Here is a 17,469-nt window from a genome sequence, read left to right on the forward strand (position 1 = left end):
TGAATGTGGTCATGAAATTATACCTTGGATTAATGTCTCCTTGATTAGTTAAAAAAGGGTGTTCAAACTCTTCAGAATAAAAAAATAAAAATAAAAAAAAGAGAGGGCATGGTGGGTTCTAATTCGGGCACATTTCCTACCAAAAATCTCTTTTTAGATGGTGCCAGGTACAATTAGATTGGCTTTGTCATATAAATATGCTGCCAACAACATGTTAAAGGGCTGAATACACTGTGGCTTTTAATTGTTATTCATCAAACAGGAGACTGTTCAGAACAGGTCTTTCTTTTTAATGTTGTGCTAGATGTTAAATTGTTCATGCAGCAGGAAGACTAACCCTGCAGTGCTTATTTTAATGCCATAGACTAGAAGGGTAAATAACAGTTGCACAAGCTTACCTCTGCTTGGTTAAATAAATCTTGGGTAGTCTTGAGCAAGCCTTCACCCCTGCAGAGGGAAGAACAAATATGACCCATTGTGTGTGATATTCAGTTTCTTGTCACCACGTCAAAAAGCAGTGGTTTTAAATGTACAAATAAACCAGAATCCGATTTGAAATTCTGGAGTGCAATGGAACAAAATATGAACCCAAACATACAGACAATGTCATTAAGAACTATCTTCAGCATAAAGAAGAACAAGGAGTTCTGGAAGTGATGATATGGCCTCCACAAGCCCTGATCTCAACATCATCGAGTCTGTCTAGGATTACATGAAGAGACAGAAGTATTTGAGCAAGCCTACATCCACAGAAGATCTGTGGTTCGTTCTCCAAGATGTTTGGAACAACCTCCCTGCCGAGTTCCTTCAAAAACTGTCTGCAAGTGTACTTAGAACAATTGATGCTTTTTTAAAGGCAAAAGGGTGGTCACACCAAATATTGATTTGATTTAGATTTCTCGTGTTCATTCACTTTGCATTTTGTTAGTTGATAAAAATAAGCTATTAACACTTAACACTTTTTGAAAGCACTCTTGCTTTGCATCATTTTTTTTACACACCTGCCTAAAATTTTGTACAGTACTGTATAAAAGAACAAAATATATAATAATTGTTTTAGTTATTGAAAGAGCCTAAATACATTACTAGTGCATGAGGACATACAAATTACTAGTTTACTGAAAATGGTCGAAGGAGAGGGTGCTTTTTACATGCCAAGTCCCGTTGTTCTTCATATATACTGTAGAGTCAGACTCAGTCGCACATAGATGTACAAGTTGCGCATATCAAATTAATCAATGCGGTCTCGTGAAGTGCTTTTGTCGCATCACATTACAATGAAGACACACATTCATAGAAAAATATCCTGTGAGCTGCCAGCGGCAAGGTGTATGAAGACAAATCTATATAGATAGTTACATAAGCACAACATTCTGCAAATTAGACAAGTCTCACAAGTCCCATTTTAAATAAAAAGTATATTTATCCAACAAATAATCAAACAAATGCCAAGAGAGGCCCAATAGGGCCCATACATCAGGCAGCTATTGGAGCAATGTCTCTTCATGCTCTTGCCTGGGTTGTGGGGATTGGAGAAAAACAACATGTAGGAAATCCTCAATTCAAAGATTCTGATCAAAAATGATTGGGATTGCAGAGTTGGGCATTTTTAACATGCTGTATTTTGCCTATTTCCCGACAGATAGCCGATCATCGATGTCCACCTATCTGCGGATCAGAATCGGCATTGGTAGAACAGGTAATCACGGCTCAGATGTATGGCCCACATTAGCCTGAGGGTCCTTAAAAGGAAAATAGAAGCTTGAACAACATAGGGTGGTATCCTATTAGCAGCTCCTCCCCCCGATGGTGGCACTTAATGGGGATTATGCTTTGGGTGCCTAGGGCACCCAAAGCATACTCCACGATAAGCGGGCTTCGAGAGCCGTGATAACACTTGGGAACGGTGACATATCTCCGATCCCATATGTTTTCGCATGATCGCAGTCCAATTTTGGCCAATCAAAATGGCCTCTAATTGGATACCGCGATAATGACCATTGGTCATTAATCGCGATATCCAGCCATTTTGACCAGCCAAAATCACTTTTGGGTTAATAGGATACTGCCCATAGACTTTTTGTGGAGTCATTTTCACAGGAGACACTATTTACAAACAATATTAATTACACATAAAAAACTCAAACTCAATATTCAAAGTTTGAAACATATTGCACTCCTTAGAAATAAATACATGTATATCATAATAAATCCCCTTAACACCATGTTTATGTAAAATTGTGTACATGAACATAAATATAATGCTCTGACAATGAACATGATACCTTGTAAACAAGTACATTGTGTAGGCCATGCTGGACATGGTCTGTCCTTGCCTGACCACCTCATTCTCTTGATCTTCCCATTTTTCAGTTTCTGAGTCCACATCTGATGTGAGCAAACGCAGCTCTAATCCTAATTTGGCAATTTTAGCTTGTTCCTGTAAGAAATACAATGGTTTAGCTGAGGCATTGTACAGAAATGGCATCAGAAGACCAAAAACAATGCTGTATTACAGACTGGATGGCTTGCCTTTGGCCCCCCACAGGCCAAAGCTGGTAAGCGCAAGGTCCCAAGTGAGTCTTTGCTTGGCAGCCATGCCTGTTCCTGTCAATGTCTCATATGCCATGTAATGACGTTGCAGGTCAGTACAGTACCAGTACCAGTGACTGAAGTAACAGGTAAGTTATCCACTGAGGTGGGGGGAGTACAATGCAAATATAGAGGTGGGAGGTGAGAGAACTCAATACTAAACATTTGGGGAGTTATGTGAGGAACAATACAAGATAGAGATGCCAGGGGGTCATGGTCTTTTCATGTAACAGCATGGTTGCATAATTTAGTCGGGATCGTAGGATTTTGTTTATTCTTGGGTATTTTCACATACGTAGATGCTTTTGATTGCTACCTGGATGCAGAAAAAACACTGTTACCATATGAATAGAGAATTGCTTTAGCAACCTTTTCAACAAACTAGAATGTGTGTGTGACAGTGTGTGCAGTAGTAAGCAGCCATCTCGAATAAACACAGACATTGAGAGTTCCATGCTAGCCTCCACCTTAGTGCCCAAACTTTGCACATTTCTCAAACTTACCTCACCAAAGCAGACCTGCTGGGGTTGCAGTCTCCTAGAACCAATCAGTGCAGCTACGTTCACCTGCTTGTACAGTGGACATGAGCCACAAGCTAGTTCTTAGATGCCAGAGACATCTTCAGAAGCCTGACTCTCCCGGGGGCAGCTGGGTACAGTTTACCTTTGACCAGCCATGGCAACGGTTGCCATCTTGGATTCCTGCTATATGTTTTTAAGTAAGCTGTTTGGCAGCCTCTAAGGCTGCCCTGACTCACTGCAATATTTCAGGCCCTCTAATCACCAATTCATCTCAGTTGGGTGCACCAATCAGCAACCACAGGACCTTCTTTGAAGTTTTGCAGGCAGTGGGTGGACCAAGTACTAAATCAAATACTTTCTAGAGCAAATCGTGGAACAAAAAAATATAAAAAAATATTTGTGGCGCAAATAGATTGGGCAACAAGATTTATTGCTTCATTACAAAAACAAAATAAAATTTAATACATTAATACATATCACCACCGGCCGGTAATTTAAACACTTTTAAAATTATAATTATAAATATAAAAATACGCTCTTATTTGTCTGGTCAATAAGATAAACATTCAGCAGTATCCTTTATAATATAAATTTTAACTGCTTTCCTAAATCAATCCAGTTTAGAGAAATATAGCAGCTCTTCAGGGTATTTATGAACATCCGTATCCCTGTAGATATAACGTAACAATTGTTGTAACAAAGTGACACAGCATACGCTAATCTTTGTAGCCAGCAGAACCGCTGGTAGCTGTGTAAGGAAGATTTTAGTCAGAGCAGCGTGACAATGTCCGTATGTTAATTTAATACTGGTGAAGTTTTAAAAAGATTGTCTGGCCAGACAAAAAAAAGAGTTTTAATACATATGCTCACCACTCTCTTCCAGCAATAAGAATCTCCGTGACTGTCTCCCGGCTGCTGGTGCTTTACCTTTACATGCAGTCGTTTCAGGAGGAGGTCATCTGTGTAGATCCAATAATTAGTGCTGGCGGTGGGCGGTATGATGCGGTCAATGAACAAGACTATTCAGCCACTCTCTTCCAGCATTGGATTCTCCGTGATGATCTCCCGGCTGCTGGTGCTTTCTACCTTTTCACGCAGTCGTCTCGGGAGAAGATCATCCGTGTAGATCCAATAATTAATGCTGGCTGTAAGTCATGCAGTAATCGGTGGTGAAAAGTGCTGTGATAAGGTGTAAGAGTCCTTAACGCGTTTCCCCGCCTCCCTCCGGGTTCAGCGGCTTCATCAGAAGCCGCTGAACCCGGAGGGAGGCGGGGAAACGCGTTAAGGACTCTTATACCTTATCACAGCACTTTTCACCACCGATTACTGCATGACTTACAGCCAGCATTAATTATTGGATCTACACGGATGATCTTCTCCCGAGACGACTGCGTGAAAAGGTAGAAAGAACCAGCAGCCGGGAGATCATCACGGAGAATCCAATGCTGGAAGAGAGTGGCTGAATAGTCTTGTTCATTGACCGCATCATACCGCCCACCGCCAGCACTAATTATTGGATCTACACAGATGACCTCCTCCTGAAACGACTGCATGTAAAGGTAAAGCACCAGCAGCCGGGAGACAGTCACGGAGATTCTTATTGCTGGAAGAGAGTGGTGAGCATATGTATTAAAACTCTTTTTTTTGTCTGGCCAGACAATCTTTTTAAAACTTCACCAGTATTAAATTAACATACGGACATTGTCACGCTGCTCTGACTAAAATCTTCCTTACACAGCTACCAGCGGTTCTGCTGGCTACAAAGATTAGCGTATGCTGTGTCACTTTGTTACAACAATTGTTACGTTATATCTACAGGGATACGGATGTTCATAAATACCCTGAAGAGCTGCTATATTTCTCTAAACTGGATTGATTTAGGAAAGCAGTTAAAATTTATATTATAAAGGATACTGCTGAATGTTTATCTTATTGACCAGACAAATAAGAGCGTATTTTTATATTTATAATTATAATTTTAAAAGTGTTTAAATTACCGGCCGGTGGTGATATGTATTAATGTATTAAATTTTATTTTGTTTTTGTAATGAAGCAATAAATCTTGTTGCCCAATCTATTTGCGCCACAAATATTTTTTTGTTCCACGATTTTTTCTATTTATAAGGTTGAGTAGCCTTATTTGTTGGCTGCATTTAAGACTGGTGTGCAGTGAGCGCTTGGCCACATTTCTTGTTACTTTCTAGAGCAGACTCAAGACACCTTATCCAGCTCTTCTGCACCATCATAACAACACAAGCCCGAGGTTCTACAAAATGCCTTTCAATGGCAGCCTACACCTTTCATGGGAAACACTGACCAGTGTGGGTTAGTGGTCCCTATGCATTGGACAGTCTAAGAATGGAGATTTTGGCTCAACTCCTGCTGCTCCCTACCCACTCTAGACCATTTATCTAGACCCAACTTGCTCCATCTGCTTTGAGGGATAAGAAAGACATATTCACTGTTCTGTATCTTCTTAAATCCCTCCCTAATAAGTCTTAACTACCATCCAAACAGGACTTTGAAATGTTGAAAATTAGACTGCAGAAATCTGTCCGTTCTAAACTTGCTAACCTTCAAGCAGACTTGATGGAACCTGACTATTCATACTATAGAACAACACAGAGGCCATGGATGGGCATCAATAAGCTTTCCAGTGGTTGTATTCCAGTAGGCCACTGCACTGTATCTGCTATGGGACTGGGTTGATGGTCTAAATAACAGTGGTCATTGAAACCACTTGTGAATCCAAGAAATACAGTCATCATGTCGATGATAACTGTACAGACAGTCATAATATAAACACCACAATGTCAAATTGTACCATATCGGCATACTACATGTTGACACATGCACCCTGTTGTCATGGTTGAAATGTCAACATACGACAAAGTCTTAATGTTGACACTTTAAATGTTAGTGTTAGCATTAGGATGACTTCTCAGCACTTGAACACGTATGGCAATGCTGACATTGTACATGTCCCCATTATGAACATGTTGACATTTATTGTCTTGACATTGTGAAGACTACATTATGATTTTTTATATTGTAAATGTCAACAAGTGTATACCAAACCCAATTTGATACATGCTGGAAGATATCCCCCCCTACAGGGCCTTATAGATGTCTTGACTAAACTATTTAAAAGATATCTTGGAACAAGACCCCAATTATTTAATCATGTTTGACAGAGATAATAGGGTACTGCAAACCCAAGAATACTTTGACTGAAAGGCCTCAAGATGTAATCAGCGGTCTTCATTACTTGACTCAAAATTACAAAATCCTTCTGAGGGCAAGAAAAACTGGATATGCTCAAGTTGTTCGGACTCAAAATTTGTGCGTTTCAGGAACTTTCTTGTCACACCGTACAGTTTTGGAGACTACTCAAGCTGCTAACTGGCCCTCTCCGATATCTACATCATCAGATTGCGACCTGTTTGGCAGCAGTCTTTTCTGTGCCTGCTCTCTTGCTTTTAATCTTTTCTTCCCTATATTGCCTCACAGGATGACCTGTGCATCTCTCCGAAGTGCTTTCTATTTGTGAGACACTCATCATGTAAGATTTTATTCTACGGTTTTGTTTTCTGCCCAGTGTTTCTTTGTTATATGGTTACTCCTCATTTAGTTGAACCTCAAATCTTACTATATGCTAGCATCTTATATAATAACTACTTATTTATTGTTTGTTCGTTATTTGTACTTGCATGCACCATGTGATTTCTTCTGCCCTACATACTTGGGTCCATCTCCTGTAAAGTACCAGGATATATACACTCTCAAGTTCAATAGTCTGTTTCTATTTGTTGTCACCAACCCCAGTTGAAACCGATACATATATGCCTAGTCCTATAGCTGCAGCCTTTTACTACTAATATACCCAAGAGTAGGGTCTCACATCTTCTTACTTGACTGTTGTCTATACTATATCTTTGTATGTTTTATATCCCTTTCCCTTGTTCCACCCCCACACACATACACACCTTACCTCATCTCTGTTACAGTGTCTTATGCTTTATGAGCTAGTATCAAGTAACTCAAAGGGGCTAAATGAAAAATAAGTTTTGGGGCACTCTGTGAACTGAGTGCTGATACGGTGTTTTTCGCCTTTCTACATAAATTATACTTTAACCGGGTGTAGCTCTGCCCTTTCAGCATAGAGACTATCCCCTTATTGGGAACCCGGTCTTTAATCCGGGCTCAGTCACATGTTTAATTTGTGTCTTCCATAGGGGATCACTCATATCAGCTAGCTGCCATCCAGGACAAATAGGACCTGCCTAATTTAGACATTTGGCTTTATCTCCATATTTTAGGAGATGATATCCGTGAGATGGATAGCTGTGGTTCCACACTTTTCAAAACCATGTGCACCTGTGCATCCTGCCTTCAGCATCCGATGTCTACTATATAAAAACTTCTAATAGAAAATATTCTAACGCTGCCTAAAATGAAAATGTACAGGTTCAGAGCTTTGTGATTAGTTGGGGAGATTGACTATCCTAAAATCTTTAGTACCACTCCAGCTTTTTCCCTTACAGTATTTCATCGGTAGTTAAATACAATATAAGGTTCTATCACAGTGGTAAAGGTGTCCCAGGCTTCTAGCAAAAATGTACCTGGTTTCCAACATTTTTGAAGATACAATGTGGCAGTGGGGACGTTTCATCAAATCTGGTGGGAATGTCCAAAACTTCACCCCTTTAGGGACAGAGTAACCACTACTTCCAAGCTTATTTTGCATGAAGAGCTACCCAATTGCCCTAGCTACGGGCTGATAAATCTTTCACACAAACTGCAAGATCAATTCAGGAAATCCTTTTTGAAGGTGGTGTGGATTATTGGGTTGGCCAGTATTAGGGTCGACAGTCAACAGGACAACCCCAATACGGTCGTCAATGGTCAATAAGTTGACATGTAAAAAGGTAGACACTTGAGAAGGTTGACAGGTACAAAAGGTCGACACAGTCAAAAACTCTACATGGAAATGGATCGTAAAAAAAAAAGTTGTTTTTTTGTGTAATTTTTATTGTTAAACGACATGTAAACACAATCAGTATACTGCTTCGCTCACCACGTTTCAGGCACAGGCAGGTTACTATTCCTGTAGTTCACGTGGATGGTAAAGGATGTAAAAAAAGTGAAAAACCCCAACAACTTGTGTCGACCATTGTCATGTTGACCATTTGAACCTGTCAACCTTTTACATGTCAAACTTTTGTACCTGTTGACCTATGCATGTTGACCATATGGAGTCGACCTATTGACTGTTGACCTAATACTGGTCGATCTATCAACCGGATACCGTTAAAGGACCTTCTTAGTGCAGGAAAAGCTGTGACATAGGTCCACTGAAGATCTGCTCATCCCCCCCACTGTATCCAAATACCATGATAGATTAGACATTCATATTAGTACTGATGATCTCATCATGTCATCAGTAGTTTCCATGAGTATTGTGCAATTTAGTATAAATGGCTGACTTTACAGCTCACTATGCTCTGTGGCATTATAACTGACTGTTTTGCCTCACATATTTTTTCTTACTGCTCTGTTTATCTCCAACCACCAAACCATGTTGCTGCTCACAACTCCAGGAGAGAATCCATTCCCTGACCCCGAACCCTCGAGTGTAAACTGAAAAACTTTGTTTGATTATATTCGATGGATACATCTGGCACCTACACTGTAGCTTCTGAAGACAATTGCTATGCACTATTGTTTTGCGGTTACTAAGTTACAGTAACTTGTAGTTATTTCCAGTAAATGATTAAAAACTACAAGAAAAAAAAAGTGTGGGTGTGCATTTTTTTATGACAACTTGCTATTAGTATTTGGTGAGAACAGAAATATTTCCATACTGACTTACCTCCCCATCAAGCTTCACTGGCTTTAAGGTTTTCAAATTCCCACTATGTTTCTGAAAAATAAATAAATAAAAAGTATTACATTAATAAACACGCATTATTTCTACATGTAAAAATGGTCGTCGGCAGACAAAAAGAATTTTACCCCAAAACCAAAATATAAAAAAATTCTGCAGGTTTTAGTCAAATCACAGCTTTAATACACAGTGTTACCTACATAATGCACGTGAGGAAGGAACATGAGCATTAACTGAAACCACAGGGATCTATTGAACAGGAAAACCAAGGTATCTAATTTTGACTTACACTTTAAATCTAGCAGCTAAATCAACGGAATATTGGAATATTTACCATATGGTATCAATAAAATGCTGGATGTTCGTATTAAACACTAGGATGTCTGCCTCATATTGAACACTGTAAGTAGTCGGATATAACATCAACTTTAAACATTTGTTTGCTGTGATTAGGATTATTTGTGCCACAGCAAAACGCACCTGGGCCTGCACTGCCCGCTCACTTCATGACGTGACACCACGGAACAAGCGCTGGAAGATGAGTGCCAACACCTCCTAAGGATGTGCCCTGTGCCTTTCTATTTGGCGAGGTGCCTCTCCCTGTTCCCCACATGCTGGAATAGGGTGCAGTCAAGACAGTGACGCCCCTCAGCACTGTACTCTGGGCAGTGGCACCGGTTGCACACCCCTCATTACCACCCTAAAGAATATTACCTACTGTATTTGACATTATGGGATAAATTTACTGAGATGGGAGTTCTATTTGAGATGGGATGTTACCCATAGCAACCAATCAGATTCTACTTCTCATTTATCTAGCACCTTTTAGAAGATAATACCTGGAATCTGATTGGTTGCTATGGGCAACATCCCATATTAAACAGAAGTCCCATCTTAGTAAATATACCCCTATGTCTTTGACTGAGCGTCCCGTTCTTAGTTTCCACTATTTATCTAATTTAGGGTTGTTGTTTTTTTAATTCTTAGATAAATGCTGTTTTAAAACTTTGTATACCCAGAGGTATACTGTAGGATTGGTATGTAGCTCGGCTACAGGGCCATAGCATGGGCGGAGCCAGTGGAGCTCAGGCTCCAGGTGCTGGAGCACTTCCCTTGCTGCTCACCGGCACCCCAATTTAGAGTACACAGTTTATATGGCTGTTTGTTGCCTGACAGCTCTAGTTCCAGTGCATATCCTGCACCCCCGACCTCTGCAGTATCCGTTCAGATGGTCGACAATGTTAAGGTCGACACTCATTAGGTCACTCATTAGGTCAACCACTATTGGTCGTCATTGACATGGTCGACATGGATTAATGGTCGACACATGAAAATGGCAGACACGTGAAAGGTCAACACGGAAATGTCGAAATTATTTTTTCACTTTTTGGAACTTTTTCATACTTTACGATCCGCGTGGACTACGATTGGGAATGGTAACCTGCGCAGCGGAGCGAGGCATCTTGTCCGAAGCATGGTGAGCGAAGCGAGCCATACAAGGGGTTCCCCGTCACTTTGCACAGAAAACGAAACCAAAGAAAGAAAAAAACAAAACTCATGTCGACCTTTCCATGTGTCGACAATTTCATGTGTCGACCATTAGTCCATGTTGACCATGTCAATGTCGACCAATAGTGGTCGACCTAATGATTGTTGACCTTAACATTGTCGACCATTCATACCGGAACCACCTCTGCTCCTCCTAATCCAGCAGGTGATCACTTCCTGCTGCAGCTTCTCCATTGGATGTTCCATTTTAACCACTTAACTGACGATTTTTCCCTTCAAAAGCGTTAACATTAATTTTTAAAATGTATTTTATTTAATAAAGTTGAAAAAGTATTTTTTTAAATATTTAAACATTATATTATGCACATCTGCAGAACGGATCTCCTCGTCAAAAACGGGGGGACAGGGTGGGATGGCGCAGTTGCATGAAATCTGACCATGCCAGTTAAGTGTTTTAGAACCTCTTAACACCCCCCTAACCCAGTGTGTATGTTCTGGCAGCTTCCATACCCCTGTATGTTTCTGTCTTCCATGCTGTGCCCCCTATACATACAGTACCTGTAGGTTTTATTACCATACATTTGTACACACTGCAGTGATTTGTAGTTCTGTTTACATTATATATATTTTTTCTATTTATAGACATTTAGGCCTATAGATACAGTATGCATTGTAATATATTGAGAACTATACCCTAAACATGAGATGGGAACACGGGATGCAAGTAAGTTGTTGCGGTGTTTTTTTATTATGTGAACTAGCTACAAAGAAAACTTTAGATTTCTGTCATAAAGATTGTCATTATCTTCTGTCATGCTACACTTGCTTAACTTTTACAGGAGTAATTTGTACGATAATGGCTTAGACAGCTGCACATCGGCAGAACATTTTCCCTGTTCCAAGTTCCCCTTTACAGACAAATAATACTTTGCAAAGCACCTCATATTTCATCTGCCATTTCCGTCTCCAACCTCTTCAAGAAGATCTCGGCACTATTTTATATGTATTCAAATTGTGTGTCCTGTTTTATTACAGATTACCTTATAACAGAATTATACCCATAGAGGTATATTCAATTAGAGTCGGAAACTGCCTTCTTGTCGGAAAGATGGGGTTCCGACCTATTCAATCCAGCCTCATTTTTTCCGAAAAGTCGGGAAATCCGACTTGTTGGGAAGCTGTCGGAAAGCTATTCCGCTGATCCGCTTGCTGCTGTCGGAAACGGGGCCAAATCCGACAGGTTTTGGTCCCATTTCTGACAATGTCAATCCGACCTATCATGTCGAGAACGGCCAGATCAGACAGGATTTGGCCGTCCTATTGAATAACCCACGTCGGATCCTTTCCAACAAATGCATGTCAGAAAGGATCCGACTCTAATTGAATACACCCCATACCACTTAGATTCTGTGTTTTTACTCATATGCAGTTTTAAAATGTTAATTATTATGTTTTATTGACATTTTATTTTAAAAAAATTGGCATTTTTTACAATCATTCACATCATGATCGTTGACTACTGATATAGATTATATTTATGTAGGTTGAGTTTCAATTTTTTGAAGCAGCTGGGATAGTGACACCTTTACTTTCTGAAGGGTCAATGTAAAAAACTATTAAAATATTATATAAAATAACTTTCAGGTTGTGTGTATAAACTATATATGAAACATAAATGAATTCTGTGTTTAGACTTGAGTCCCATCCCCAAGATATCTCATTATGGTATGCAAGTATTCCAAAATATGGAAAGATCCAATATCCAAAATACTTGTGAACCAGTGGCAGAACTACCACCAGTGCAAGCGGTGCCTTGCACTGGGGCCCGCCACTGTCAAGGGGCCCAAAGCCAGCGCGGCATGTAATGAGTCAAACTGACTCATTACATGCTGCTGTGTGCTGCGGGCCACCACCGCCCACGGAGGATAGGAGCAGCAGGGACGCAGCGGCCACGGGGGGGAAGGAGGAGGGAGCCACAGCAGCGCAGTGTAATTGGTGGAGGCACTGCTGCAGCTGTCCCTCTACTTCCACATAGGCTGCCCGCCGCCGCTGTGAATACTGGGATGCGCTTCCCTCATCACAGCGGTGGCGGGCAGCCTATATGGAAGGAGAGGGACAGCTGCAGCAGCACCTCCACCAATTACACTGTGCTGCTGCGGCTCCCTCCTCCACCTTCCTCCTCCTCCTTCTCCCCTGCCCGGGGTGGTTGTGTCTATGGATCTGCCAGAAGCTGCTGCACCGAGGAGCCTTACTGCCAGCGGAGACTATTCTTTCTTTTTGTCTATCTATTCTGTCTGTCTGCCTTAATGTGTAAAAAGGGGACGCTGTCTGCCGTAATGTGTAAAAAGGGGACGCTGTCTGCCGTAATGTGTAAAAAGGGGGACGCTGTCTGCCGTATTGTGTAAAAAGGGGACGTTGTCTGCCGTAATGTGTAAAAAAGGGGGCGCTGTCTGCCGTATTGTGTAAAAAAGGGGACGTTGTCTGCCGTTATGTGTAAAAAAAGGGGACGCTGTCTGCCGTTATGTGTAAAAAAGGGGACGCTGTCTGCCGTAATGTGTAAAAAAGGGGACACTGCCGTATTGTGTAAAAAAGGGGACTCTGCCTTAATATGTAAAAAGGTGACGCTGTCTGCCGTAATGTGTAAAAAGGGGGACTGTCTGCCGTAATGTGTAAAATGGGGACACTGTCTGCCGTAATGTGTAAAACGGGGACGCTGTCTGCCGTAATGTGTAAAATGGGGACGCTGTCTGCTGTAATGTGTAAAAAAGGGGACGCTGTCTGCCGTAATGTGTAAAAAAGGGGATGCTGTCTGCCGTAATGTGTAAAAATGGGATGCTGTCTGCCGTAATGTGTAAAAGGGGCTCTACCTGGTGTAGTGGTGCTACTGTGCGGCGTAATTTGAATAATGGAGACTACTGTGCACTGTTATATGAATTGGTATTATTTTGTGGCCACACCCCTTCCCTGTGAAGCCACGCCCCTATATATTTTGCGCGCGCCTATGGCGCGCACTGCCCCTGTTTTACATAGAGGGGGAGCTCCGATACCGTTTCTTGCACACAGCGCTAAAATGTCTAGTTCCAACACTGTTGCTAGGTATCCATTTCCCTGGCCCTGAGCAGGTCCCCCTCACCAGATTCTCTCCAGGGGTGAGGGGGTGGACATGGACGGGATGACAGGGGGGGGGGCAAAGCATTTTGTCGCACCTGGGCCCACCGCTCACTAGTTCCGCCACTGTTGTGAACACAAGTATTTTGGATATGGGGGACTCAATAACACCACAATAACACCTGCTGGCATTTCAGGACAAGGACAATAAGCGACTTCTTGGTGCCAATTGGGCAGCCAAAGCAGAGACAATGGGTGCATGCATTGCTGGACTTTGCAACTGATATTCAGCAGAGTCCAAGCTTCTGTTCTTTGTTACCATCATAAGTGTCGGAACCAAAACATTTGAGAGGCGCCAGTCAATGTACTGAGTTGGGTTGCCATCTAGGGTTATCACAGGCAGTGTATCTCTAGTCTTAGGACACTGATAATCCCCTTTCTGGCTACTCCACTTACTCCCTCCCCACAGCCATTCTGCGTCTACCTCTTGGGCCCTCCTCCCCTCTCCACATAGGCAGGTACTTATCCATCATGCAATACCGTCAGAGAGCCATCTGACTTGCTCCAATTTTTTTTTTTGCAGCAGGACAATTAACCCAAACATACAGACAATGTTATTAAGAACTATCTTCAGCATAAATAAGAACAAGGAGTCCTGTGTGCAAGTGTACCTAGAAAATTGATGTTGTTTTGAAGGCAAAGGGTTGTCACACCAAATACAGCTTTGATAGAGATTTCTGTTCAATCAATACTTGGTGTGTCCACTCTACCTTCAAAGCAGCATCAGTTCTTCTAGGTACACTTGCATACAGTTTTTTGAAGAAACTTGGCAAGGAAGTAATTTCAAACATCTTGGAGAACTAACCACAGATCTTCTGTAGATGTAGGCTTGCTCAAATCCTTCTGTCTCTTCATGTAATCTCAGACAGACGATGTTGAGATCAGGGCTCTGTGGGGGACACATCATCACTTCAAGGTCTCCTGGTTCTTCTTTATGCTGAAGATAGTTCTTAATTCTTATTACGAAGGCACCGGCCAAAGCAATAACCAATTACGGAGAGTGCCAAACCCACAACAAGCTAAAGATAATTTATACAGCCACATTGTAAAATTGCAGCACAAACTCTCTTTTCTATGTCATGGTCCTGCAGTTTCACAAGTTATTTTTTAGGTATGCACATGGATTTCTTCTCAAAGATACAGAACCTGTATACTGTAGGGGACTACATTTTCTTGTCTCACGTACATTTCTATTTATAAATTGTCAAGTAAGAACAGGACTATTTAAATAAGAAGAAGGTATTTAACAATGGGCTTAATTTCACTTTCAATTCTTATTGTAGGGTGTAGTAGGGTATGCCGGCGGTCGGGCTCCCGGCGACCAGCATACCGGCGCCGGGAGCCCGACCTCCGGCTTACCGACAGTGTGGCGAGCGCAAATGAGCCCCTTGCGGGCACGCTGCTCGCGCCATGCTGCGGGCACGGTGGCGCGCTATGAGCGCCACGCTATTTTATTTTTCCCTCCAGGGGGGTCGTGGACCCCCATGAGGGAGAATAAGTGTCGGTATGTCGGCTGTCGGGATTCCGGCGCCGGTATACTGTGCGCCGGGATCCCGACAGCCGGCATACTGAAGACCACACCTTATTGTATGTCCCAGATATCAGGACTCATTCTATGTAAATTATGCAGCGCACCTTACAAATGTAACTGTGCCATAACATGCATTTTGTAGGCACACAAGTAATATAATAAAAATTTTAAAACAAAAGTAACATGCAGTTAATATAGTCCAAATGTGCCCTTACCACAGATTAATTTACATGTACAGTATATGAAACTAACTGAGCAGTATTTTATTAGGAAAGTTTAAATGAACAGATTGGGTGGCCCTAATAGGGTAATAGCTTGGACTTTCATCTGGTGCAATCACTGTTTTCAGCCTGCAAACTGTCCTTCCCCTTATCTACAGTAGATATACATTGCTTTTTTACAAATACATGTCTGCAGGTTTGCAATTGACCCTTGGAGAGTACATAGCTGCCGTTTTTTCAACAAATGTAAAATCAGCAAGTACTGTAGGGATGGTATACCACTGCACAGGATGCCGATTGTCAGTATACCAACATTGGCATCCCAAACGGTGGAATGCCGGTAGGGGGGGCGAGAGCAACGAAGCCCCTTGTAGACTCGCTGCACTCGCCACAGGTTCTATTCTCCCTCTATGGGTGTCGTGGACACCATAAGAGGGAGAATCACCTACGTCGCCAGTATACCGAAAAGAAAAAAAAACAACAATAAAAATTATAATGTAATCAGTTCTGACCATCTGCTCAAACTTTTGGTTAACAATATTGCTTGAAATGTATGAATAACGGTACTTTATATGCAGTGGTGGATCTTGCCACGGGCAAGCAGGACTTTTGCCCGGGGCGCCGCCTTCCGGAGGGTGCAGGCGCCATCCGGAGGGTGCCGGCGCCATCTGGAGGGCGCCGCACCATGGCAAGATCCGCCACTGTGCAGTGTGCCCCCCAGCAGTGCCCCCCCTGCTGTGAGAAGGGAACCAGACGCTACGCGTCGAGTTTCCCTTCGTGGCACTGGTGTCCCCCCCCCCCCCCCCCCTGCTGTGAAGGAAATCAGAGGCTAAGCTTCTAGTTTCCCTTCATGAAGAGGACCTTTGCTGTGCGGTGCACAATGACATCATCGCGCACCGCACAGCATTGTGGCACAGGCACTAGGGGTCATAATTGACCTCTAGTGCCTATGCTGTGCTATGGGAGATAGATCCGAGGAGAAGAGCGGCGCCGGCGGAGGTCTGCAGGTCTGGAATCAGGAGCGGGGTATAGTAAGTATACTTTGTTTTTGGTTTTTTTAATTTCCTTTCAGCGGCGCTACAAATGGGGACGGGACTGATCATGCCCCCGTATTAAGCCACGCCCCTATCTATTGCCCGGGGCGCCATAAGGGCAAGAACCGGCCCTGTCTATATGTGTTTGTCACTATTGAAGTGCTGCAGGAGTGTTCAAATCTCTCCCGGGTATCACTGACACTGAGGAAGCCGCCGATGCTAATTAGGAGGCGGAGAAACGCGTTTGTCACGAGCAAGACACCCGGGAGAGATTTGAACACTCCTGCAGCATTGTCTGCTAAGCCGGCCGGCGCACACTCAATACAATACCCCAGTGCTAAGGGGGAATATAACGGACTCCACACTGCAGCCTGAGAACACAGGCAGAGCCACAAGTAAGAGGAGCAGCTGTGAGAGGTAATTGGTGCTTTGCATGGTGCACCTAAAAGAACTGTTTACATACCAACCAGCAGCTCATTTGGTGCATGTCATTAATGTGCTGGGAGGATTTGCCTTCTACTAACACGTTTAACATCTATACCCATGCTTGGCACGCAATAAGAACTGCATATTACCTTTGAATTGATTGGTAGAGGTGCATGCTGTACCTGAAAATAACTGTGCTGGAATACCTACAGTGGGACTTCAATTTGCAAATTACAGCGGTCCATTTGCCTCCAGAAAGGATAGAGGGTTACCTCTGCAATATAACACTGCAGCTCTATTGTAAAAAATAGAGTGTTAGATTCAGCAGCTTTATAAAGGGATAAGCTATATTGGTTTTCTTAGAAAGTTAACTAGAGTATACGTATATTTTAAAGAATACTGGCCGGTATTTATATGTGATATTGTGAAATTGTGTTTTAATTATATATAAAAAAATGTCAAAGTAATTAGCGCTGTCTCACATTCTTTTCTTTATCCATTCCTGCTTGAAGGAAATCCAAAATCCTGGACACTTTAAAAGATCTCGGATTGAAATTTTTTCCAGTACACCAATGAATAT

At 42.2% G+C, this 17,469-nt stretch overlaps 1 protein-coding gene across 3 annotated transcripts in view; it reads right to left on the reverse strand.

The window, feature by feature from the left end:
• Positions 1-17,469, reverse strand: part of CTNNAL1 (catenin alpha like 1) — a 560,796-nt gene that overhangs the window by 19,005 nt on the left and 524,322 nt on the right. For all 3 annotated transcript variants that reach the window (XM_063922923.1, XM_063922925.1, XM_063922924.1), the window contains exons 13-15: positions 8,986-9,036; positions 2,286-2,440; positions 399-447 (exon numbers count right to left, since the gene is read on the reverse strand). In XM_063922923.1, coding sequence (XP_063778993.1) covers positions 399-447; positions 2,286-2,440; positions 8,986-9,036 — 255 coding nt within the window. The remainder of the gene's footprint in view (positions 1-398; positions 448-2,285; positions 2,441-8,985; positions 9,037-17,469) is intronic.

The sequence above is a fragment of the Pseudophryne corroboree genome, chromosome 5 (genome assembly GCF_028390025.1).
Source record: "Pseudophryne corroboree isolate aPseCor3 chromosome 5, aPseCor3.hap2, whole genome shotgun sequence".
In the NCBI taxonomy this organism is placed as follows: Eukaryota; Metazoa; Chordata; class Amphibia; order Anura; family Myobatrachidae; genus Pseudophryne; species Pseudophryne corroboree.